Here is a 26,182-nt window from a genome sequence, read left to right as displayed (position 1 = left end):
AGCCTCTTTAAATATCTTATTTTGTTGGACCAGCTGTCAAAAAACCAGAAGATATTCAGTTAATGATTATGTAACAAGCATTAAATCATCACATTTGAGAAGCTGGAACCAGCAAATATTTGGCCAGCTGCAGCTCTTCAGTCAAGCAGAGTGATTTTGTTTGTGAGAAAAAAGGTGTCTGAGCATGTTGTCTCGCACACACAGATATATTTAATCAGTGTTTTCACTTCCTTCAAGGCTGCTGGACTCTCCTGACTGATGGGTGTGGACAAAGACACAGGAGGAAGAAACCTTCTCCAGCTGCAGCCAGGAGACAATCACGATGGACCCGTCCAACCAGAAGCACTTCACAGTCGTAGACTATGTGATATTCGCCGTCTTGCTTGCTGCCTCCATGGCCATCGGCCTGTACTACGCCCTGTCGGGCGGGCGTCAGCGCACCACGCAGGAGTTCCTGATGGCCGACAGGAGCATGCACTGTCTTCCTGTTTCTCTGTCGCTCATCGCCTCATTCCAGTCCGCTGTGGCGATCATAGGTGTACCGGGAGAGATCTACACCCATGGTACCCAGTACTGGTTCATCGGCTGTTCCTACATTCTGGGTCTCCTCATTCCAGCTCATGTTTTCATTCCAGTGTTGTACAGACTGCGGGTCTCCAGTGCTTATCAGGTGTGTTTAAGCTGCTTTATTTTTCAGTTGTAGAGGATTTGAATTAGTTCATATTTAAGGTGTGTGTTCCCTTCATGACCTAAAGATTTCATGTTGTTTTGTTTCACAGTATCTTGAGCTGCGCTTCAGCAAAGCAGTACGAATCTGTGGAACTTTGACCTTCATCTGTCAGATGGTGAGTACAACACTTACTGCACCAATCCAACGTTTTCTCTCCTAATAGATCTTTCAATACCTCCGTTCATGGCATCTGCAGATACTGAGCACTGATCTGATACCAGTACTTCTTTTTCCCAAATTTAAAATCTGCACACTTCACTGCATGGAGGTAATTTGGATAATTTGAATGTAAGGTAACATGAGACCAGGTGGTGCCGTGGTGCTGAAAGTTTGCAGCCATGTGGCTAAATTTTAACAGAGAATTTTGACATTGACAAAGAAACTGTATTTAATGTGGATCAGTCACGTGTGAGCCAGAGAAGCTGTTTCCTTTAGCTGCTAGCTGTAGCATCGTGTTCAGGAACAGATATGTGAATGCTCTCAGTCTTGTCATTTAACCCTCGGCAAGAAAGCAAATAAGCATATTTTCCAAAATGTCTAACTATTTCTTTAATAAGATCGCTATCACCCTGACACCAATCCATTGTATTGGTTTGTTGGATCCTTTCAGCAATAGCCTAAAAATATGAAATTGGCCTCAGACTGTTTATTTACCTTTTAAAAGGTTGATAGTTTATGATTTATTCATCTACAGGTTATCTATATGGGAGTCTGTGTGTATACTCCTGCCTTTGCACTAAATGCAGGTATGAAAAATTCTAATATTTTTGTCTGTCTCAGTAAATCTGAATGGATGAGATCTGTGGTTCAATGTGTAACTGTGTGTTTTTGTTTCAGTTACTGGATTTGAATTATGGGGAACAGTGCTGGCCACTGGCCTTGTGTGCACATTGTACACAACAATGGTGAGTCATTTTCATGCAGCTTAATTTTGATGCTCTTGCGTTTGAATATCCATGACTTGTTATCTGTGACTGTCGTCAGCAGCACTGCACATGTAGGACTTGTTGTTTTCCATCATCTTAACGGGCCTTGACTGAGGTGTTGCTTAACAGCTCAGGAAAATTACCATTATTTAGTCAAAAATGAAATAGATTTCATCCCAGAAAGGTTGCAATCCTGCAAAAAAATGTCTTATGAATCACTTGTAGGAGATATTAGGCTTTAATAGAAATGTGAAATACAAAAGATATGATTGTTTATTTAAACAGTGTATAGCATTTTAATCAGATTCATTCCCATGTGTTTTATCTGTTCCTGACAGGGTGGTTTGAAGGCTGTGATCTGGACGGATGTCTTTCAGACTGTTGTGATGTTTGCAGGGCAGCTGGCTGTCATCATGGTGGGGGTGCAGCGAACTGGAGGGGTGTCTGAAGTTTGGAGGAAAGTCTGGGAGGGAAACCGCATATCTGGTCTGGAGTAAGTCCACATACTGTAGTCTGTGGGAGAGAGGCCAACATCAGGAATGGATGGGAAGATCTGAGCTAATGAGAGGGGTTCATCACCATGTTACACATTGATCCATTATTAATACTTCAGGAGCCAAACACGCTGCAGCAGCTAATCACTGATTTCCATGTTTACCAGAGACGAGGAACCAATTACTGACATCGGCCTCTGTACTCTGACTAAAATCGTGCAGGTTCCTCGGTTCAGATTCATTATTTCAGTACATGTACCTGTGCATCAGTGACTTTTAGAGACGGAGAAGTCTCCAGTCTCTTGTCAACAAGCCAAATCCTCAAGGAAGGATAGATGCAACGACATGTAGTCAACCTAGCCTCCCTGCCTGCCACAGCCACAGGAGGGCAGTAAACCACAGGATGAAAGCAAACAGTCAGCATGAGATCTTTGATAAGGCAGAATACCACTCTGAGATAAAGAGAGAGATATCTCTTCCACTTCAGTGTTTTGATTGATTTCTATTTTTAGCTTTAACTGGTGAAGCACTGCCTGCCTTTCCTCACCACTGCTGTGCATTCAGTTCCTTTAACAACATCCTAAATTACAAATGAGTGTAATTCTGTTGGATTAAAGGTCTGTTCTGAAGTGTTAAAGTGTTGTCTCTGTGCTGTATCCTCTCTCCTGTGTTCAGCTTAAACCCAGATCCTACAGAGAGACACACTTTCTGGACTCTGGGGGTCGGTGGGATCTTCCTCATGCTGTCTCTGTACGGAGTCAACCAGGCTCAGGTCCAAAGATATCTCAGCTCGCGCACAGAGAAGGAGGCTGTCAGGTAAACAGACTGTAGATTTTCAGTTTTATATTGAAGCAAAAAGTCTCTACAGTGAATTTAGAGTGAAAATTCATCTCTAAAAATGTCTGTTAGCATCTGTCCTGACAGTAAACGGGTAGAATATGTATGTTATGTAAAGTCTATTTGCATGACATGTGTTATTACATGTGTTAATATGAGCCACTCTGCCCTCTGTGTTTGCATTGTAAATAAGGATATGCTTAAAATTTTCCTGATTAATTTGTCTATTTAAACTTCTTTTCTTCTCTGTGTTAGTAGCTGTCCTACAGTGGTTCCATCAGTATATTTAGTTCATTAAAGTGTTTACATCAGCTCTGCTAAATAAAAATCTCTTCTGCTGCACAAGACGTGCAGCCACAGAAACTCACACTCAACAGTATCTCAGAAAAAGTGTCACCATTTGTTTGCCCCTAGACCAAAAAAAAAGGATCCACAAAAATTAGCTCTTAAGTGACCACTTTTACTTTCTGCCTCTCTGCAGGTCGTGCTACATGGTGTTTCCCTCCCTGCAGTTGGCTCTGGCTCTCAGCTGTGTGATGGGACTGGTCATGTTTGCACGTTACTGCGGAGAAGATCCCTCCGACAAGCTGGGCACCTCCTCGAGGGATGCAGTGGGTTTCAGTGTTTTATTTTCCCCCCTTTTTAGTGTCATTATCCGCTCATCCATTTGCTTCATGTTCTTAGAAACAGGGTTATGTTTTTTTCTTTCCTGCTTCCTTGAAGTATACCAGTAAAGTTCATGCAGAGTTCTATAAACAGCCCTCCAGGCCTAACAGAAGAGCTATAGTAACATGGGTATTTGCATGCTTTATAGGAATTCCCTCTTTCTTGCTGTCATCTGTTGTCACATTTGTATTTCATTTCTGGTGACTAATAAATTGATGCAAACCGGACTGAATGTTCCAGGAACATGTACTAACAATGTGTTTTTCACAGATGGTGATATACTTTGTGATGGATATGCTGCAGGGTCTGCCTGGACTGCCTGGACTGTTTGTTGCTTGTTTATTCAGTGCTGCTCTCAGGTATGGAACCCTCCCCAGTTTTAGTCTGTTTTTTTGTTTTTCAGTTCAACGTCACATTAACCCTTTCAGTACCAGCAGAACTCCAGCATCCACCAGTGAGGCCTGTACATGAACCCATGTCTTATCTCACCATCAGTCACCATGGCAATAGCTCTGACCCTCCTTAGTTCAATGAGCTATTATGAGTAGAGTCAGTCATAGTCCAGAGAATTCAAAGCAGGCGAGTGATGATTATGGCTTGGTTTTTTAGTCATATTACCCTCAATAAAGTTTTGCTGTTGCACTTTATTGTTTCTCGTCTGTTATTTTATTGGTTTCGAGGTCGAGCTCATAGGTTGTGTGAGTTACACAAAAAACCTCATCTCACTAATTATTGTTGTATAATGAGCGATCATAGCACTTCTAGTAAAATGTATCGTGTCACAGATTTGTTTTAGGCTAACCTTGCATGTACATGTGTATGTCTTTACTAGTCACACCCAGCAGCGCAGACTAGAATGATCATGCAGTTGAATTAACAATTAACACCCCTCTAAAACAGTTTAAAACAAAAACTGAACATTATAACCTGCACTCCTTTTAGCTGGGTGTTCCTAATAAACTGCTAACTCACTGTATAATCCACTATCAGTCCTCACCTCTCTAATACTGTGATAATTTTGTTGTTAGTTCGGCAGATGAATAATTAACTAATTATAACTTGATGTATTTTGAAGATGGCAGTAATGATGAGTATTTATTTTTGTTTTTCCTGTTCAGCACCATCTCCTCTGCCTTTAACTCTTTGGCCACTGTGACAATGGAAGACCTCATCAAACCATATTTCCCTGCCATGTCAGAGTCCAGAGCAACCCTGCTGTCCAAAGCCTTAGGTGAGCTCTCTTTAAATTTTAAGTTATAATTAAAAACAAGAAGAAGAAATGATGTGTTTGTTGAGATGTTTTAACTTGTGTTTCCTCAATAAGCTGCGTCCTACGGGCTGCTGTGTCTGGCCATGGCCTATCTCACTCACCTCATGGGTGACTCAGTTCTACAGGTAAGTTCACATTGAATCGTAACCAATATTTTCCACTAAATTTGTGCTGATTATAATTTTTATGATTATTACTATTTTTATTTTTGAACTCCAGGTGGCTTTAAAAATCTTCGGGATGGTCGGTGGTCCTATTCTCGGTCTGTTTTCTCTCGGGATGTTCTTCCCCTGGGCCAACTCCACTGTAAGTTGAACATCATCGTGAGCTCTGTCGTGTAGTCATGAGAGAGTGTACAGTATAATCCTCCAGTAGAAAACTACATAAAACAAATTACTCACTAACAAAACACAAGAGTGGTTTGAAAAGAGTTTAAAATTGTTATCTTACAGCAGTAGAGTCCAGTAATTTTGTTTGTGATGGTTCAAAATCAACTCTCAATCAATTCGACTTGAGGCTTAGAAAGGACATGAAGATGTGAACATTTCCTCCTCAAGTGTTCCTGTTTTAAAAAGACTCGAGGACACAAAAAAGGTCAAAATAAAAGTATTTTCTAACAGTAACATATTTATTTTTTGGCACCTGTAGCATCTCATGAGTCTGTAGCTTTCTGTCTTGTTTATCACTGAGCACATGATTTACATACTCAGCTCAGATTGAAGAGTTATTTTCTGATGTTGCCACTATAGAGAGCTGTGCTGCTGGGTTTTAGACTATGTACCAAATAGCCTGCAGGTTTGTGATATTCTATTTACCTTGCAAAATATATTATTGAAATGACTGAGTTTGAGCTGGTGCCTGTGCCAGAGGGTAGAGATAACAGAGATGCACTCCTGTGCATCAGAAGACTTTTTCCTTTGATCATTTTGGGACACATCTGATTTGTTAGGGACAGAAAAAGACTTGGGATTTTGTTTTCCTGTTGTCTCCAGGGAGCGGTGGCAGGTCTGGGCACCGGCCTGGCTGTAGCTTTCTGGGTCGGCATCGGCAGCATCTTCACTCGTAGCTCCGGCGCGAGGCCGCTGCCTCCTGACTGCACAGCCATCCTCAACACGACCACCGCCATTCACACTGCACTCAGCAACGTCACTCTGAGGTATTAATCACACAGACAGGACAACAGTGTTTTGTTTTTACTCATTTCACAAGTTAATCATCTCTCTTTGTTCTTTAGCCGACCCACTGGACTGAAGAGGTTTTATTCATTGTCTTACATGTGGTACAGTGCATTTAACTGCTTCACAGTCATTCTTATAGGCCTGATCATCAGCTTTCTCACAGGTAGGCAAGTTCTCATGTGTGCATATCCTCTCTATAATCCACAACTTCTCTTTACAAACAGTTTAAATGTATATTTTCTGTTTAGGCCCTATGAAAGAAGAGGATGTAACACCAGGAACAATCTATCCCCTGTTAGGGAAACTCCTTTGTTTTCTGCCTGAACACCTCAAAAAGAAGCTCTGCTGTGTGACTCCTCTGGGACAGACAGTAAGTAAAATGATGGAGTTTAAAGAGCAACACATGATCCCCTGCCATAGATTTAAATGCAGTACTTCCTTATAATCATGATGCGATTTGTTTCTCATCATTTTGGAGCAAAATTCAGAAGTTCATGACTAGCTGGCAGCACACTATGATTTAAAGCCTGATTATAAGCTCAGTTTTGAGCAGAGAGTTTGCACACAAACAGAGAGATTCTATCAGACATGTTTGATAGTTGCTATTAGTAATTGAACAAATCAGATGGTAGGTAATGACTCAGTAACATCTAAGCAACTATTAAAGCAACACAACAGCCTCTGCAGCCACGAGTGGTAATTAATTCTGTTGGGATCCGAGTCCGAGCAGTTAAGCAATGATTAGCAGACACTTGATTGGAGGTCAGAGTGCATTGTCCCACTGTATGAACTGAAACATGGCCGAACGATGTGTATTACCCATGATCCCCTGCTTCTGGAGCAGGAAGTGCTCTCGTTCTGACGAACACACTAAAGTCTATTTATAATTCTTTACATTTTAAAAAGTTTCCTGGCTGGATATCAGAGATGAACACTGGTGATTAATGACCTCTAAGTCTTTTTAACTGATCTACAGTTCGGCATTATTCACTGAAGTCATATAGAGTATGTATGCTAATAACTTAGCAACCCTCTTACTTTTCATGTGAGCTTGATATTTTTGGTTTTTAGTGAAATATCTTTATAACTTTTGGATGATTTGCCGTACAATTTGCAACAGATAACCAAGATAAATTGTAATAAATCTGTTGTTGACCTGTAGTGTTAAATATCTTAGTGAACAGTTGATGAAATCAGTTATTTATTCATTTTTTTAAATTATTCTTAAAGCTTTCATCACACCAAATGCAGCCTGCACAACACAAAGAAAACAACGGGTTGGGTTTCCAACAGGAGGACGGACTATCACAGGAAGAGGCCGAGAGTTTTCTTCCTGATGGTCACACACCTTCTGTGGAGCATGAAACAACAGTGTGATATCGCAGCCTCTCATTTCAGGCTATAGAACGGTTAAAGCCTCTTTACACAGAGCACTTGGACAAAAAATATGTTTGTATACTGTTGACTTTAGGATGAAGGATGTGATTCATATTTGCACTGTCAGATGCTGCAGCGAGGTTGAAACTAAAGAATGTCAACCAATGTCAACACTAGTCAACAATTTTTTTTTTTTTTAAATTTCTGTTTACTGGCATCTGCAGCTGAGCCCATCACTGTCTTGTAGATAATCACGGTTGATTTACATACGGTATTTGTCAGCTTCAGGAGCATGATCTCTGATTCACATTCAGTTGAGTCCTTGCATGTAAAAATACTGCACTACACTGCTAAAGATGTTTCATCCTGGTATTTACCACTGTATATACTTGACTGTTTAGCACTACTGCAGCTGTACGAGAGGTCCTGTGTCATACTGTTGTTAGATGATAGTGCCTCACTTTTTAAGAATGTACGAGTGAATTCTGACTGTAATGTAATGTTGTAAACCCTTTTCTTAAAGGGATTAAAGATTTTGTAGTTAACCTTTTTCATTGTTTTTCCCTCTTATTTTATTTTTCTCTAGCTGAAAAATAAATAGAATGGTACATTTTAATCACCAGCTTTTTTCTTGCTCAAAGTTTCTACAGTTTCCAAGATCAAGAATGAAAGACAAACGTTCTTTCACAATGAATTCATTGTAATTAACGTTTGGTAAATATTACGTCTAAACATATTTAAAAGATATTTATGTGTGTGTATGTGTTTACTATTTGTGGTAAGACCTAAAACAAAATGACTGGATCAGCTAATTTCTTCCTGCCTGATATTTACACTTGTGTTTCAGTTACATCGATAGTTTTAGAGCAAAGTTCCTCATGGCTGATATATAGTAACAATATCCAAAATTCAATTTGAACATTTTATGCCACAAAAATAGAACAGTAATATTGGTAGTTTTCATTGTTTTTGTGTGTGTGTGTGTGTGTGTGTGTTTTTTTTTTTTTTTTTTTTTTTTTTTTTTACTCTTTAAACCATTGTTATGAGACAGAAAAAGGCTAAAACATAGGACTGGGTTAAATGTCAGTATATATATTTATTTTAATTTTTTTTTTTTTTAACTTAATTTGATCAGAAACTCTCTTGAGATACATTATCTCCTTACGAGAGAGACGTGGCCAAAATGGCAGTGGAGTAGTCACTAAATCTCCTGTACGGGTACAGTGTTACATGATATGTAGCTCTTTGGTTATACCTTGTATTTTGATTTAAATTTGTTCCAAAAGTCAAATATTGGGTCTGTTTTTAAATCAAATAAATGTGACTAAGTATCTCATTCTCATTTGTTAAGGTTCCCTGTAATAGAGTCTACATAGCTTTGGACTTTTATCTGCTACACATTAGGTAAATAGATTTGTTCCCTGCTAATGTAATTTGACTGAACATACATTATGTTTGAATCACATGAGATCTTTGTGGTGAGCTCAAAGTTTTCCACAGCAGTGACTGGGTTTATTCAAACAGGAAAAGGAAGAGTCCTGCTTCACAAAGCTCCTCTGTGCTCTGCTGATATTAAAGGCCTAAACACACAGGTTGTATAATCATTCCAATCTGTAAGCATGCACCACACAACACCACTGTTGTTTTGCCTTTATTGCATGCGTTTCTGCAAAACATAACTTGATGTGAAATGTAACACAGGCTAACACACAGGATCCAACCCTTCATCCTTATTTCTGCAGAGCCTTTTTGTTTCTTGTTTGATTTTATCCAAAGCCATGTTGGCTACCAGCGCCACTAGATGTAACCTACAGTGCTGCTAGCAGCCGTGTGAGATTGTACTTTGTCACTAAAGTCATTAGGACTCATCCATGATTTGTGCCAATCCATCCAGTACGAGTACGAGATACAGCATTTCACACGATAAATGAAAACTTTGTCCTGCTGGTGGCACTAGAGAAAAAGTCAGACCATTATCAAAATCCTTGGGGTACATCCTCCGGGGAACGTGAATGTCTGTACCAAATTTCAAAGGGCAGGTGTACACTAACGCTGTCGTAACCCGCTGTAAATACAGTGGATTACAGTTTCCTGTGCAGTCTACTGTCTACTGTCTCAGTGCCACTGTATAAGAGATATATATGTAAAGAACATATAAACCAAAATACATTCAAGGAATTTGGGAATGTACTGTTTCATGTGTATTTTTTCAAAATGGAAATGAATTAATGTCATGTTTCACACTGTTTTCACAGCTCGCCACCCAACACAAACACCATTTAGTCTGCATTTTTGAAAGTCAAATTAGTCCTATGTAACAGCGTCTCTAACTTTGCATGTCTACCATGCAGTCTATTCAACCATCTGTTGATTATATAGAGTAGTGTTCTGGAAACTGACTGTGATCTTGTGTTTTCCATTTCCTTGTGACCTGCCACAGTTAACAGCTCCATCAGTGTGCTGCTGTCATTTGTGGACACAGACGGGTCCTTTAACACTGCAGGACGCTGCTGTGCTGGTCTGCTGATAGAAATGGAGGAGAACAGGTTAGCTGATCTTTCTGTATTAATTATCTCTCATGTTTTCATACATAACGTGTGTATTTGTGAAATGTCATACTAGCCCTTCAAATGTACACGTAGCAGTTGAATGTAGCTCATTTCACAGTTTTACAGTACTATCAAAATACTAATCTTTTTGTAACTTTCGGTAATGTACTCATGCATTACTCTGAATGCCATGTTCCTTTTTTGTTTTTAAATTTCTGATGTCAGGAGTTCAGTGCTGTCATATCGTAACCATTATCTAAAGTAGCGGAGCCAGACTATTTTCATAGCCAGGTTGAGCCCAGTTCTCACTTTGGGCTGGCACATAAATCAGAATATTGTTCAGTTTTTTCTGCAGGTATGGAGCTGTAGAGAGGTTTATTATGATGTTTACTTATGGTCAGAAAAAGTTTATCTTAAATAAGCACCTGATAGTTTGTGGATGTGCAGGAAATAAGACAAGACAGATCAACACAGGAATATTAATATTAATAGTATAATTTTCCTTTTTTTCTATTTTTGTTATTATTACTTCTATCAATAACATTATTAGCAGCCAGAGGAAACTATAATCGACTATGTGGCACTGTGTGGGATGGTCAGACTGTGATCAGGTCTGACCAGGTCCGTCTGGCTCCGCCACCGATTATCTAACAGCCATTTTAGCCCAAAATTACTCAAAAACTTTTACTTGTAGTTTAGTTGTTCTAACTGAGCTTCTGTTAATTATGAAACTGGGTGCACACATTTGTATGAACATGCTCACAATTAAAATCATTTGAAAACAGACGACTAAAACACTACAGTGTTTTTGTAAACAGATATAAGTGCTTATTAATGTAATTGTCAACAACCACAACTCCTCCTGTAAATGAAAATCAGGCTGCTAAGCAAAATGCCTCAACACCCATCCTGTACTACCCCACCCAAACTATGGTTTGCTTGAAGTTTTAAAAAGTATGTTACAGCTTGGTTAAAAAAGGAGAGGTTTCTGGGTTGTATTGTCAATGGGGGGGGGATACAAAGTCAGAAATACTTTTCAGTATAATGCAACATTTCCTTTAACATTTTCTGACAATGTCACCAAAAACTAAACGTTTTCATCTTCATAAATGTAGAGTTTATGGCAGAGCTGTTGTAGTGAATGGCAGTAGACTGAACACTCTTTGAACTTTGCCAGAGTCCAGTTCAAATGACCTCACATTGTTTATGATTTGCAGGAGCAGAATGTGGACCTTTATATTTCTGTGTATCGTGGGGCTGAACATCTTTCAGGTCAGTCAGTAACACAGGATTACACCTTAGATCTTAAAATTCAAGCAGAATTGTATCATATTTAATGATTTTCTTTTGTTGTTGTTTTTTTTTTACAGCCTACTGAAGGAGGTAAAATGATTCATATGAGTTTAAAAATGAACAAAAAAAGAATGTTTTCAGTGTAACATTGTTCTCTAACAGATATAGTGTCTTTTGGTGTCTGTTTTGTGTGTTTCAGCCAACTCAACACAAATGTATTACTACAAGCTGACAATAGATAACAACGCAATTGGAAATATAACTGAGATACTGACATCTATCAGTTACGACTCAGTCCAAGTTGACAACATTCAAAAGACAACGAGTAAACAGTTTTCTGATATTTCAAATACTGCACGTTTTTATTGATTTTATTTGTGGGGAAAAGTAATTGATCACTGTGCTTTTTCCTAATAAGTCTGTGAGACTGACAAGGAGAAGAAGTGTACCTGCAAGTCAGGCCACAAATGGAGTAATAAAGTTTGTGAGACTAATGCAAAGTGTTGTGGCAACAACGAATGCACCTTCTCCGAAAACTCGACTCACATGTGTGTTTCAAACAACACAGGTATTTGGTCATTTTCACTGTGTTTCCATAAGTGTACAGTGTTTTTGTGTGTGTCGAGTGTATCAAGCGTTTGACATCTTTTCTCTTCACAGTTACAATAACAGGATCTGTTACTATAAAGGGAGTGGCGTATGAAAGCTGTCTGGCAGACAAAGGGTCTCAGGATTATATGTCTTGTAATGACAAATTGTTAAACAGGGTAAAAACAAGTATTTATGAATAAATGCCACTTTATTATTACCTTAAGGAGGAGTCATGTAATTAATTTCGATATTTTCACTTTCCAATAACATACTGATGTATTGTTGCCTTTCAGATGAAAGAAGTGTACAGCACTTTGGAGGGATTTGACATCTTAAAAATTTCCAAATACCGGTATTTGTTTTGCTTACAAATTTTTAAAAATGCTGTTATCTGTGTGTTTTCAATATGTGACTGAAATCTCTATTTTTTCTTCTCTGAAGTGTTGGAAGCATCATTGTAGACTTTGAAATGACCATTGTCTCTGACATCAAGCCACAAGATCTGATTGACAGATCAGAAAACCTGGCCAAAAATCTGACAGCCTCACTTAAACTGGAAACTACAGGTAATTATATCTACAACAAATCTCTTTTTTCATTTTTGATATTCATGGTGAAAAAAATATGATACAATGAAAGTAGAGAGGTTTATACAGGGCAATACCCAAGGTAAGAACATGTACATGTCATTATGTGCATTAATGTAGTATTTGTGCAAAAAACTAAATTAAACCAGTGGTGCATTTTCCTCATTATCCCAAGCAAGAAGATATATACTATATATCACAATACATAGTAATATACTGCGGTGAAGTACATGATAACAAAATAATAATAAGCATGCAACATGTACATATATGTAAATAGATGTAAATAAAGTATATAAATAAAGTGTATGCATATGTAGATTTTTGTTTATTCTTCTTCTTCACATGAGAATTTCCATCACCAATAAGTAATTTATCTCACTTAATTATTTCAAGACAGGAAAGATGAGAAAGCCTAAAAGTACTCTGGTTCAGAATCTGAAATGTAGTGAAGTGACCCTTTAACAGGTTTAGCAGTTTATCTGTGTTCTGTGAAATCATTTTCTTTCACTGTTCAGAGAAATAGGAAATAATTTCATTCAGTTTCAAAGTAGAAGTACACAACATAACTTTTTAAAATTTGCAGTTACTTTTAGCAAAGTTATAAACTCTCTGTATAAACTCTTTATTTCTCCACAGGTGTTCTCCATTTAAGTATGCCAGATAACCCTGTGAAATATGACTCCAATCACAAACTCAAATGCACATCACAGGAGGAGTTTGAAGGTGTCTCTCCTGAGTGGACGCTGAAAAATCATGGCAAAGTATCCATCATAACTAATGGCACAGAGTCAGAGATTACATCAGTGCCACGTGAAACCACACTCATCCTCAAAAACATAACAGAAGTCTGGGAGGGTGAGTTTGCTTCAGCCACTGTATTTACATTTTAGATATCTCAGCCTGTCAGGTGTGTTACACTGAGTGTTTGGATTAGCAAAAGGAAAGTAACAAAGTACATATAGCAGGATGTAAAGCAAATTTAAAGGGAACCCACTTATAAAAACTAGCAGCTTTTAGCTCAAACCAAAAGACCAAAACAATGTGAAAAGAAGTATGGCTGGCCAGGTGAGGTAGTATGACTGATCTGAAGCACAAGGGTACACCTGTGTAAAATAATTCAACTGGATTTTCACCAGGATGGTCTATATTTCACACAGACAAAAACACAATCACAACAATAACATGTACGCATTTTACACATTGTGGCTTTAACTCTTATCCCTGCTTGTGTTTTTTCCTCAGGAGAGTACACATGTACCTACAATCAAAAGAATGAATCATTCACCATATCCCACATAGCCAGAGCTGTGATGGATGTCTCCCTCTTGCCAAACATTGACATCACCACAGATCCACCTTTTCCACTTTGTACGTCTGTAGATGGTTTACTGAATGTAATAGGCAGATGTGAGATAAGGAAAAGTGATGAAGCTTATAAGGTGAACTGGACAAGCAGTATCATCAAAAGTGCAATAACTCAATCTAAACCTTTCAGTAAGTATGTTTTCTTGTATACATCTTCTTCATGCATTCATTTAAATTAATCCTTGTGCAAACTTGTTACAAAAATAAGTGACATGTGTATGTGATCGTTGCAGATTCCTCTGAAGAAACAGTTGCTTATGAAGCCAAGACAATAGTTGGCTGCAACTCATCTGTGCTACCGCTAACATGCACATTCGAGAACAGGCTCAACCAAACCAGAGAAGCTACAGTCAATATCAACATCATTCGTGGTATGTTGGTTAAAAACAGAGTTCACAGTCAAATTCACTGAGATCACATTTTTCCACCATCCTGATGTTTAATGTGAACATTAATTTAAGCTCCTGAGCTCCTAAGCTCCTGTATCTGCGAGGGATTTTATGCATTGCACTGCTGCCACATGACTGGCTGACTGGATAATTGCATGATGCAGGTGTACAGTTGTTCGTAATGAAGGTCACTATGAGTGTATAAAGCCTGGCACACACTAAGAGGTTTTTAAAATCTTAAGCGATTTAGAAAATGTGAGAGACACAAGACAACAAATAATGACAGAATTCAGTTTTGTTTTAACTCTCAAAAACTCGAAATCTCGCGCGATCAAAAGTGACTTTAGAGTAAACAAACATGGCGGACGACGATATCGCTTGTTGTACTTCTGTCTTCCCTCAGCTTGCTGGATTTCTGATTGTTAATATTGATCATAATATTTATTTATATTTAATTCGGCAACATAATCATTAGAAAAATCCGCTAATCAGGCCTTTGCTGACTTTGATCGGGAGGGGAGATTCGGGCCGATAATCGGTACCCCGCTTCAGACAGCCATGATGTGTGAAGTATGTTTTTCTAATACTCCCTTAGTGGTTTTGGACACTGGGGAATATTTATATGACATATGAAATATTTTATACATCAATGATCTTCACATGAATTTCAGATTAATTTCATGTTGTCCTAAATGTATCTTTGCACAAACTGTTTTCCTAACTGTATGTAGTAAATAGATAAATCAAGCTTTAACTTTTCTTCTCCAAAACAGTTGGTGAGAAGTACTGTGAAGCTGAAGGTGACTGGAAAGTCACCAAAGTTGGATACACTGCAATGATAAACTGCATTAACGCAGATGGAAAAAGACTAAGGCAATGCACAGGGTAAGGCTTCAACTAATCATTATTTTTATTAAAATCCTAGTTACTTTTTCAGATGTATCCATTAAACATTTGGAATATATATTGTAAAAAAATAAAAACTCAATTGCTTGTTATTGACTGATCATTTAATCAACTAATCATTTCAGCACTGAGATGAAGGGAAAATGGGAAGAGGAGTCGTCAGACTGTGTGAATTGGGAATTGAGTAGTGTGCTGCAAAGTGCAAACGTAAGCTTAACTCTCACACCCTGGTTTTCAAAAGCTATTACATCCTGTGTGCAGAAAGATATACAACAAAATTATATTTTTACAGAGGGTATCACATTAAATAGTGGTCATTGGTCATCATGGTCATCATTGTTGTTGCAGATTGTGGATATCGGACTTGGCATACTGGATGAAAATGCTGCACTTGTATTTTCCCGCCTTGAGAATGTCACTAATAACACAAATACTATCAATAGTTACGCCAACATGAATGCATCCGTTCAAGTACTCTCGACCTTGGGTAACAAGCTAAATAACATAAATAATGACTCAACAGTGAATGTAAGTATTATCTTTATTGAATGTTATTGTTGGATTTTAACCAATATGGGCTGGTGCTTATATTTTCCATTTAAAGTTATAAGATTTTTTTCATATAGTATTTACATTCAGTAATGTCCTCTTGACACAGCATTTTTAATTTCTTGTTACTGCTCATGTGGTGAATAACACGGTTGCTGTTATCATAAAGAAGCCACAGGAAATGCAGTCAAAACAAGACAATATCCATTGTTTTGACAGTGTTTGCACTTGCATTAAACCACACTTACGTCACCACTAACCACAGGTGTGAAATCTTAAGGGTTGCAGCTTTACGCTTCCAATAATGATTATTTTGTGCAAATATTCAGTATAAACACTGTTAAATTGACTTATTCTCCATGTATCTGTGTAATTCTCACCTTTTCTCAAGTAATACAACCAGGAAAGCTAAAATCACTGGCAATTAAAACAAGCTTCTTTCTTTTCAGGATGTCCTGGAATCATCCAGTAATTTGCTGGAAAAGTCTCTTCAAAATTCTTGGACAAGAAAAACCAATGAGGGCAATTTGTCATTGGCTGAGATATATCTGAGCTCTGTTGAGAAATTAATCAAGGTGACAAACCTAACAGAAGGAAAGAAAAAAACAAATATCGAGGTAGAAACATTCAATAACACAGACTCGAGATGTACCAACATTGTGTTCAATGTCACAGTCAAGCTTTGTGATGGAATAAAAGGCGTTGTAAAAACAGCCGGATTTCAACAACTCCAGTTGTACTTGCCCCACAAAAATGACACAGACCAGCTTAACAGCATTGTTGTTTCAACAACTACTGAAGAGGAAGAGAATCCAGTTGAGGTTAGAATTAAATTCCCACTGATCAGTCCGAGGCCTCGCAATGTTATGATGCGTTGTGTCTATTGGGACAACAAGACCAGAGACTGGTCATCAGAGGGATGTAGATGGGAGCATTCTTCTAATAATGATACTGAGGGAGAATGTATTTGCAATCATTTGTCCTCATTTGCCATTCTAATGGCTAAGTATCCAGTGGAGATTCCTGGGATGAATGAGATAACAATCGTGGGTCTGTCTATATCAGTCCTGTCTCTAATCCTCAGTCTCTTGATAGAGCTGACCGTCTGGAGTGCTGTGGTTAAAACCCACACTTTGTATTTACGCCACACTGCTCACGTTAACATTTCTCTGTGCTTGCTGGTTGCAGATTGCTGTTTTTTAGCATCTTCTGAGCCAAGTGAGCTTCCACTAATCTGGTGTCAGACCTTTGTGGTGTTGAAGCATTTTTGCTACCTGGCCATGTTCTTTTGGATGTTGTGTCTGAGCATCACACTTCTTCATCAAGCAGTTTTTCTGTTCCATAGTGTGAGCAAGAAAAACTACCTGAGGTTCTCATTAGTCCTGGGCTATGTATGTCCTTTGCTTATTGTTACCATCACATTCCTCACCAACAAGGGCGGTGCTGAAGGGGCCTACTTCACCCATGACACCTGTTGGCTGGTTTACTCTGGACTTTTACAGGGGTCCATTCACACATTCCTCATACCAGTCGGTATAATTGTTTTTGTCAACGTGTTCTCCATGCTGGTGGTCATCATGAAGCTTTTGAATCACCCTAAGAATGCGGACAAATCTCAGGAAAACGAAAAAGCAGCTGCCAAAACTGTCATGAGGTCAGTTGTTCTTCTGACTCCAATCTTCGGGATCACTTGGGTTTTCGGGTTTGGTGTAACACTGCTTGACCTGACGTATGGAAACTTGGCCTATGCAGTCAATTACGCCTTTACCCTGCTGAACGCATTCCAGGTATGGTCAATATAATCTTTGAACTAAACATACAACTAAACAAGTAAAAGTGTTTCTCCCTCAGTGACCTCTGTCATTTCATTTGCAGGGTTTGTTCATTTTGTTAACCACATGCCTGGGAGACAAGCTGGTAAGATAGTTTTAAAATGCCAGTGCTAATCATAATGTTTGTTTGATACTCTCTCACTTTGGTAGAATGGCAGTAGAATACATTTTGAATATTTAAAGCACCAAGAGGAACAGTTTTTCCTATTGAATCTCTTTTCTGCAATTACATTTATGAAACTTCAGTCACTTCAATAATATTGCAGATCTAGATAAAGCTAGCTGAGGATTATTAAAATATCTGGAAATCAAGTCATTACAACATCTATAAAAAGGTTATTTTAAATGATAGCTGGCTGTACAAGCCACCCTGAGTCACTACAGTCCTGTAAACTGAAATGGATAATTACAGTCTACACAGACACACTGCAGTTTACAGGACAGTTGTGACACTGTGCACACAGGCTGACGTCAACACAAACAGTGAAGATGAATTAGAGCGCAGACTTTCAGTTTCTGTCCTGTCTCAGCTTAAAGTGATCGTGTCTGATGCTAATAGTCCATGTGTATCTGTGTGAGATAGCATTTATTTTTTTAAAACATGCAGAGTTACTCTTGTGCCAGTTTTTTATTATTATTCTTTTGAACACATAGGCCCACAGAAACATCACTGTATCATAGTCGTTTTGAATTTGCAACAATAAATCCTTGGTTCGGTTTCATGATCACGAAAAGGGGTTCATAATTTAGTTTATAATATGCATTTAACACAAGTTTCTAAGTATTCAAGGAAACAACAGTGTTGCTCACGTAGAAGAAATTTTAAATAAAAATAGATTCCAGGCGTTGAAATTGAATTGAACTGGGAGATCAGTGCTCACATCCAACTCTACCTCTAATCAGAGCTGGACAATATGACCTAACATCTACAGTATATCACCAAATGTGTTTTGATAATGAAAAATATAATGATTGATTGATTGAACACCTGCATTGATCTACATCAAAATCGAGGTGTTTATCCAAATTACAACACATCATCACGTTAGATTTTGTTTCCTCTTTTTTAATGAGTTAAATGTGTGATAAGAAATGTCCTCAACAACAAATGGGTGGTACAGCATCATTAAAAGTGTTTTAATCCAATGTTGACAGACCCGTGAAGCGCTGCTGAAACGTCTCAAGAAAAGTGTAAGTGCGCTACGACTGAGTTTACTCACATGTAAAACACCGCAGTGACTACTGATTAATTTTACACATCCCTCTCCTTTACTCTCCAGGCTCCGGCATCCATCAGTGACAGCACCACAAAGTTAGAGTCAACGTGGAAGAAGTGAAAATCGTCTCTAACATTTGCACTTTTAACTCAAAGCAAACTACATTTTACACATAAAACCACTGATAAGAGAGTAAGCTACAGTTACTCTCTGATGTGACTATTTTTGTTTTGTTTTGTTGTTTGTTTTGGTTTATGACTGGGGGGGGGGGTTAAATTCACTGTATGATGATTTACTGTTTGTTATACATACAAATATACATATTTTAAATTGCACTGGGAAGCCACAGCAAATCTCTCAGCTGAAAAGCTCAAAGGATGTAACACTTGTTTATGCTTTGTTGTGTGAAGGTGATTCAGGCCTACATCTGGATGTTGCATTTAGAGATCCTGTTTTCTTCGTTCTCTTTTCCCTGCTCTTCCCACTCCTCGTCTGTGTCGTCCATTGAAATCCCTTTTTGGGCTGCCATCTTGCGGTAGGCCTGGCACTCAGCCTCTGCTCTGCAACGCACAAAAACGGCAATTTACTCACTTAACTGATGTATAAAGATATTGCTTAAGGTTTTTGTGTTTGAAAGCATTGTACTTAAAAGTTCAATTAAAGTATGATTGACAGAATGATAAGCTTTTCATACTTTTTAAGGAATCGAACGCAGTCATGATGTCCATATATTTCCGCTATCCGCACTGGTTTGTCTCCACAGCAGTCCTCCTTGTCCATAGGAGCGTGGAGGGAGTGCAGCAGCCGCAGCACGGCCAGCCGGCCGGACTCTGCGGCGAGGTGGGCTGGAGTCCATCCATGCTCCGTCCTCAGACACGGCCTAGCTCCGTGCTCAATGAGGATCCTGACTGTTTCTGTATGTCCTGTGGAAAAGGCACCAGAGTGTGATTTTTATAATCCAGTCTGTTAACCAGTCTGTTAAATTGCTTAATTGTTTGTCAAATGCAAAAGCAATATGTTTGGATTTTGTCCTGTCCTGTCCTGTATTATTAGTTATTAATCCATTAAATAATTCATAAACACAATAATTATTTTTGGTTAAAGCCCATATTGACTGACAGATCTTTTATTAAACAGAATAATACTGAATGGTTACTAAATCTGAAAAGTTACAGATCTTTTCTGATGCTCTGTTTTAGCAACAGGTTTAGTTGAGCTAAACCTCAAAACACAGGAGAAAAATACAGGCCAACAAGCTAAAGTCTGATTATTTGAGAGGCAAAATATCACCTTCCAACCCCAACATATATATCTATGTGGATGTGTAACTTGTATTAAATTGGGGCCTTAAATTAGGGGACAGTGCAGCTAAACTGTACAGAAGTGATTCTTGAGAACTGGAACAAAACATGTCCTGTACTTAAACTAATGAGTTCTTGTTCAAAATGAAAATAATCTGAACTACTGGGTCACCCTAGTCAGCTTCAAAAACTGTCAACAAAAATCAGATAAAATCAGGAAACCGTGTGGTCAGCTCAAACTTGGAGGATCTTTTTTAAACCACTTCCTCTTAATTTACAATGAAATAGTACCAGCATGTTGCAGGAAAACGGGAACTAATGTGCAGACTGATATATTTCATGTGATATTGTAGCTTGAGGGTAATAGGATGGGACCAGCTCCAAACCCTGCTCTCATTGTTTTACTGTTGAACGCAATATGATACTTAATGTAAGGAACTTTGAACATTTGAAATGATTTTAATTCAATTCTAACTTTGGAATGAATGTACTTTATGAATGCAAAGTTTGAGTTTGTATTCTATAGCATGAGCAGTTTTGTAGTCATAACTAAACTGCGAAATTAACGCACATTATTTTGTTTTTGATTGTGTTGATAAAACCTAATAATGATCAGACAAATCCCTGGGAAAATATATTAAACTGACCACTTTCAGAGCATTTTCAACACCCATTCCCGTAACAGCTGTGGCCAACAGGAGCGTTTAAATGGTGACAGGTGTAAATTGAAACTAATGACGTGCAGGTGTGCGGTAAATTTCCACTCGTCCACCGACTACCTTTAGCCGCTGCCCAGTGAAGAGGTGTCTTGTGGCTCCAGTCGATGTCTCTCTGGTTGGGATCGCATTTATTTTGCCTCAGAATCTCCTCAACCTGGTCAAAGTCGCCTGCTGCTGCAGCTTGGTGCAACTCGGTCATGTCGTTTCATGGGTTGCCCAGCAACAGTCGATCAACACAACATGGCGCCAAGGTCCTCCTAACCTGAACCACGACCTGAACCTGTAAACGGTGATGCTGCCACCTGCTGTAGACCGAGATAAACCCAGGGCTTGTCTGATGTAAGTACATGAAACATTGAGATTGGATTAATGTACAAATAAATATATATTTCATACCGTGGGGAAAAAAAACGCTTTTGAATGAAAAAATTTAAATAAGTGACCGTTACGCTACTTGACCGTTACTCAAAGCAACACGGCTAACATTAGGAGGTGGAAAACTAGTTCCGTATTTGACGAAAAAAAGTGTTAAAGACCTTCTCAGACTTTCTATGTCAAAGAAGTTTACTTAAAAAATACACCAGCAACACTTGATAAATTTGAAATAGAACCGGCTGCAACTAAGAATTATTTTCATAATCGATTAAGCTGTCAGTTACTGTCTCATTTAATCAATTGTCTTGTCTCTAAAATGACAGTAAAAATAAATAAATACAATAGCACAAACTTGATCACTTTAAATAGATCATTTTATCCCAACAACAGTTTTAAAGTCACTTTTATGTGACATTTGAGAACCTGGAACTTGCAGATGTGCAGCTTTTTTTTTTTTTTTTTTTTTTTTTTTTTTAATTGAAAAACCACCTCTGATAACTTTGAAGTTGCTTTTAAAATTTACTTTTACACTTAACTGTAAGTGACAAATTGGTCTTATTGCTCACACTCAGAGATACTTTTTTTACTCTGAAGTTGGTACTGAAGCACATTCTTAGGTGTAATTCTTGGAAGTTTGACAATTACAGGCTCTGAACTGCAACTTAAGTTTAAGTGCCTGTATCATCAGATACCTACATTTGATCTTTATCTCAATGGAAATACAGTGACTGCACAGCATAGGCATTGCATAGGAGACTAATATTGCTGACATAACGTGCAAAACCACTTGTTCAAATGTGCACAACCCATTTTAAAAATTCACTTCCTGAATTATCCATTCAAGTGCATTTATTGACACAAATTCACTACATTACAAGCATTTAATTTCATTTAGTTAGTAGAATAGGAGTAAAATTTAAAACAAGACAAATACATTTTATCAGTTCACACAAGTCAACAGTGCTCTGTCGCAACAGGCATTTGTCCAGAGTCCAGAGCTGAAAGAAACAAGCACAAAGATTAGATCACATTTAAAAAAAAATAAAATAAAAGGCTTCCTTTCATTCACAATTTATGGAAACTGACTTAGTGATACCTGCATGAAATTACATAGTTCAACCATCAGTTGATTCCCAGTAATGGAAAAAGTCTTAGCTACTATGGTATGTTTTAAATCAAAGAAGAATCCTCATGACATATATGAAATTTCCCACTGTCTTTGTGAAGGACTAATTGGATGAGAAAAATAAATCAAGTTCTACCCTTCATTTGACGGATTTTTCATCATTTTAAACCTCATCACTCTCATCCATGGTCCCAGTTTCATCCTGGGCCACTACAGATAAAAAAAATAAAAACGCATTAGATAAATAAATCTAAATTTGGATATTTTAATTTATATAAAGCAAAGTCTCCTAACCTGATTCCAGACTTTCTGCCAAGGTGTGATCTGTATCCAGTCTTTTCCAATATTTCTTCATCAGTGTATTCACAACCAGTCCATCACACTTAACTTCCACTGCATACTGAGGAGCTGTAATCTCTGAATGATCCTTCACACTGAACACTGTCACGCTGAGTGCTTTATCAACCAGAAGATTGTAGAAGTCCTCATAAACTTGATCATCCCAGGACCCCTTGGACTCATCAAATCCACTTAAAGAGCATAAAAAGGCCTGCGGAGCCGTATCCAGCAGACTCTGAGGCAGTGATCTCACATTGCTGATGTCAACATAAGATTCATTTCCATAGTCAATAAACAGAACATTGAGAGTATTGCCAGTTCTCTGAATTACTTGAGCTCGATACCACTGATTGTCACTGGAAAAGAGAGCAAGGCATGGACTTCCAGGACCAAGAGTCTCTTCAAACATCATGTCCTGCTGTGCCTGTCCTGCTTCCTGAGTAAGCTCTGACAATTTGTTGATATCTTCAGTGTTGGCATATTGGCACCAGAAGAAATAAGGCTCCACAATACAAGTGGCATATACACTCTCTGTCTGGTTCATGGACATTTTTGGTTTCATGTACATGGAAGCATTTGCATTTCCTTTGGAGACAAGGTGTGTCAGGTTGGACTCAGTTTGACCACCTTGGAGCGAGTTTTCTGTTTTAGGGCTGTCTGTCACGACATGTTCTGTGGCAACAGGTTTCCAATATTTCTGCATTGCATAATTTACAACCACATTTTCACACTCAATTTGCACTGCATACTGAGGAAGTGCAATCTCTGAATTATCCTCCACGTTGAACACTGTCACTCGGAGTGGTTTATCAACCAAGAGATTGTAGAAATCATCATAAACGTTGTCGTCCCAGGAGCCCTTAGATGTATCAAATCCATTCAAAGAACACAAAAAGGCCTGAGGAGTTACATTCAGCAGACTCTGAGGCAGTGATCTCACATTCTTGATGTCAACATCAGACTCATTTCCATAGTCAATAAACATAACATGAAGGGTATCATCAGTTCTTTGAATAACCTGAGCTCGATACCACTGATTGTCACTGGAAAAGAGAGCAAGACATGTGCTGCCAGGTCCAAGAGTCTCTGCGAACATCATGTCCTGCTGTGCCTGTCCTGCTTCCTCAGCAAGTTCTGACAGTTTGTTGATATCTTCAGTGTTGGCGTATTGACACCAGAAGAAATGAGGCTCCACAATGCAAGAGGCATATACTTCCACTGTGTCATTTTTGGAGATGTCTGGCTTCTTGTACACACAAGTATTCACATTTCCAGTGGAAACATTGAGTTGTGTCATATTCAACTCAGTTTGACCACTTTGTAGGATAGTTTCTGATTGAGCCATTTCAGTCTTTGCATGCTCAGTGGAAAATAGGTTCCAGTATTTCTCAATCAGTGTATTCACAACCATTCCCTCATTTTCAACTTCCACTGCATATTGAGGAACTGCAGCCTCAGAATTATCCTCCATGTTGAACGCTGTCACTCTGAGTGGTTTATCAACCAAGAGGTTGTAGAAATCATCATAAACGTTGTCGTCCCAGGAGCCCTTGGAGTCATCAAATCCATACAAAGAGCACAAAAAGGCCTGAGGAGCCTTATCCAGCAGACTTTGAGGCATTGTTCTCACATTCTTGATGTCAACGTCAGACTCATTTCCAAAGTCAATAAACAGAACATTGAGAGTATTGCCAGTTCTCTGAATTACTTGAGCTCGATACCACTGATTGTCACTGGAGAAGAGAGCAAGGCAGGGACTGCCAGGACAAAGAGTCTCTGGGAACATAATATCCTGCTGTATCTGCCCTGCTTCCTGAGTAAGCACTGACACCATGTCCAGGTCTTCAGTGTTGGCGTACTGACACCAAAAATAATGCGGTCCAACAATACAGGAGGCATATACCTCCTCTGTCTTGTTTTGAGAAATGTTTGGCCACTTGTACATGCAGATGTTAATGCTTCCCTCAGGGCGAGAAGGAGGGGAGTGTTGTGTTATTCCTGAGTCACTGTGACCACCTTGTATGGAAGTCTTTGCCAACACACTTTCTTTGTCCTTAAGAAGGACATCTGAAGTCAGTTGTTGTCTTTCATCTGGAGTCTCTCCATGTTCATTCTCTGTTTCAGATTGTGAAGTCACCTTCAGCTCATCTCTAGCACTCATTTCTTTGCTGCTTTGGACTTCATTTTCCTCTGTTATCTCTGTTAATCCTGACACACTCATGACCTCTTGGGTTAAACACTCTTCACTTGGCACATTAGCCTGTTGTGAGCTGTTGGAGAATTGCTGCTCAGTCTGTTGATTGAGACCAGTCATCTGTTGTCGTGCCATCTTTAATACCCTCTCTCTGACTTTCATATTTACATTCAGGGATCGATCAAACAGTTCAACAATTAGCTTCCCCTTTTCCCCTTTTGCTACCACTGAAATGGTGAAAGTGTGGCCAATGGCATGATCTGCAAACCACTGGTTAACTTCCTGTGGCACTTCTTCTGGGACATCAAACAGTCCAAGGGGAATCGCTTGCACAGGAACAGACCTGGCAAAACTTCCCTCAGAGGGAAAGGGGCAGACATCAGACTCATTAACTGCAAGTGTATCACCATAGTCCACAAAGTGGACTTTAAGTCTTGGAGACATTTCTACTATTTGGCCTCTGTACCAGTGATTATCAGTGTATCTTGCAAGGCAAATGCTATTAAGTCCAAGTGGATGCTCTGTGCTCTGTGGCTGGCCAATTAGTTGCTGAACATTTTCCATCACTTTGTCAAACAAATGAGAATTTCTGTTCAGATGGCAGTAGAAGTGACCGACATTCTCTGAAGAGGTTACCCACACTTTTTCTTTTTCCCCCACCTCAATATTGTAAGAGGAGTGATTGTATGTCTCTGATATGACCTGTGGAGGAGTTTGTTCCTGAACTTCACATTTCTCAGCCAGATGCTTGCATGCACTGTCACATGATCTCTCAATATCTACCACATTAAGCAGCAGACCTTCTTCATCAGACATGACAGCTTTTTACAGCACATTTCAACCCGATGTTTGAACCTGGATCCACAAATTTCTGAAACTCTGCTACTGCAGCATCAGTCCAAGTGACAGCCATGGGATCGGTGGAGTTCTCCAGATTGAACAAGCAGCCACTGAAAAGCCTGGGCATTTAGTCGTAAGAAAGCTGGATCAATGGGGCGCACATCTTGCAGAGGGACCTTTCGAGTTTGACCATAGTCTATAAATCTCACATCTGCAACAGGAGAGTTTTGACTTGCAATGATCCTTGCTCTGTACCATATGCCATTGTCTGGATTACGGGCAACACAGATGGACTCAACAAGGGGTTTAGGGTCGGCAGATGTGTAGTGGTTTTGCAAGTCTTGCATAAGAAGTCTAAGAGAGTCACCATTTTCTGTTGGTTGACACCAGAATTTCTGTAGACTTTCAATGCAAGATACTTTTACATCAACACTTCTTCCCACAGCAAACATATCATCATCACAAGTATTGTACACCTCAGAGGGGAAACCTGTTGAAGATTTCCATTGTTGTGTATTAGAGGGTCTGG

The 26,182-nt window shown here is 38.8% G+C and overlaps 3 protein-coding genes across 7 annotated transcripts in view; 2 read left to right on the top strand and 1 right to left on the bottom strand.

Moving 5' to 3' along the window:
* The window catches only part of slc5a6b (solute carrier family 5 member 6), a 50,162-nt gene that overhangs the window by 1,986 nt on the left and 21,994 nt on the right, over positions 1-26,182 (top strand). For 2 of the 3 annotated variants that reach the window (XM_018681745.1, XM_018681746.2), the window contains exons 3-17: positions 238-670; positions 780-845; positions 1,425-1,476; positions 1,568-1,635; positions 1,995-2,149; positions 2,826-2,966; positions 3,469-3,598; positions 3,924-4,012; positions 4,772-4,884; positions 4,978-5,048; positions 5,143-5,229; positions 5,916-6,079; positions 6,158-6,264; positions 6,350-6,471; positions 7,332-8,028. In XM_018681745.1, the coding sequence (XP_018537261.1) occupies positions 323-670; positions 780-845; positions 1,425-1,476; positions 1,568-1,635; positions 1,995-2,149; positions 2,826-2,966; positions 3,469-3,598; positions 3,924-4,012; positions 4,772-4,884; positions 4,978-5,048; positions 5,143-5,229; positions 5,916-6,079; positions 6,158-6,264; positions 6,350-6,471; positions 7,332-7,478 (1,860 nt within the window). In that variant the 5' untranslated portion in view covers positions 238-322 and the 3' untranslated portion in view covers positions 7,479-8,028. Of the gene's footprint in view, positions 1-237; positions 671-779; positions 846-1,424; positions 1,477-1,567; positions 1,636-1,994; positions 2,150-2,825; positions 2,967-3,468; positions 3,599-3,923; positions 4,013-4,771; positions 4,885-4,977; positions 5,049-5,142; positions 5,230-5,915; positions 6,080-6,157; positions 6,265-6,349; positions 6,472-7,331; positions 8,029-26,182 lie in introns of those variants that run through there. The other variant, XR_007815206.1, reaches the window with a different exon arrangement.
* Positions 11,500-26,182, top strand: part of adgrf3a (adhesion G protein-coupled receptor F3a) — a 53,043-nt gene continuing 38,360 nt past the window's right edge. Inside the window, exons 1-15 of one of the 3 annotated variants that reach the window (XM_018681742.2) lie at positions 11,500-11,645; positions 11,739-11,888; positions 11,981-12,087; positions 12,205-12,263; positions 12,353-12,477; positions 13,138-13,356; positions 13,744-13,995; positions 14,100-14,237; positions 15,029-15,140; positions 15,287-15,368; positions 15,510-15,689; positions 16,160-17,497; positions 17,586-17,627; positions 18,698-18,733; positions 18,823-18,958. In XM_018681742.2, coding sequence (XP_018537258.2) covers positions 11,534-11,645; positions 11,739-11,888; positions 11,981-12,087; positions 12,205-12,263; positions 12,353-12,477; positions 13,138-13,356; positions 13,744-13,995; positions 14,100-14,237; positions 15,029-15,140; positions 15,287-15,368; positions 15,510-15,689; positions 16,160-17,497; positions 17,586-17,627; positions 18,698-18,733; positions 18,823-18,879 — 3,009 coding nt within the window. In that variant the 5' untranslated portion in view covers positions 11,500-11,533 and the 3' untranslated portion in view covers positions 18,880-18,958. Of the gene's footprint in view, positions 11,646-11,738; positions 11,889-11,980; positions 12,088-12,204; positions 12,264-12,352; positions 12,478-13,137; positions 13,357-13,743; positions 13,996-14,099; positions 14,238-15,028; positions 15,141-15,286; positions 15,369-15,509; positions 15,690-16,159; positions 17,498-17,585; positions 17,628-18,697; positions 18,734-18,822; positions 18,959-26,182 lie in introns of those variants that run through there. The other 2 variants (XM_051078316.1, XM_051078318.1) reach the window with 2 other exon arrangements.
* Positions 18,593-21,112, bottom strand: LOC108886744 (ankyrin repeat domain-containing protein 66). Its single transcript, XM_018681758.2, has 3 exons — positions 20,840-21,112; positions 19,454-19,682; positions 18,593-19,319 (listed from the first exon to the last, which is right to left on the bottom strand). Exons 1-3 carry the CDS (start codon positions 20,976-20,978, stop codon positions 19,181-19,183), a joined length of 507 nt encoding a protein of 168 aa, XP_018537274.1. The 5' UTR covers positions 20,979-21,112; the 3' UTR covers positions 18,593-19,180.

Source organism: Lates calcarifer, linkage group LG19, assembly GCF_001640805.2.
Source record: "Lates calcarifer isolate ASB-BC8 linkage group LG19, TLL_Latcal_v3, whole genome shotgun sequence".
NCBI lineage: Eukaryota > Metazoa > Chordata > Actinopteri > Centropomidae > Lates > Lates calcarifer.
The sequence above is the reverse complement of the archived record's forward strand: the minus strand, read 5'-3'. Positions and strand labels throughout refer to the sequence as shown.

Coding starts and splice junctions, on each gene's coding strand:
- LOC108886744 (XM_018681758.2), bottom strand. CDS start 20,978: ATGACCGAGTTGCACCAAGCTGCAGCAGCAGGCGACTTTGACCAGGTT. Junction 19,683..20,839: donor TCACTGGGCAGCGGCTAAAG/GTAGTCGGTGGA, acceptor CCTTTTCCACAG/GACATACAGAAACAGTCAGG. Junction 19,320..19,453: donor TGCGTTCGATTCCTTAAAAA/GTATGAAAAGCT, acceptor TGTGCGTTGCAG/AGCAGAGGCTGAGTGCCAGG.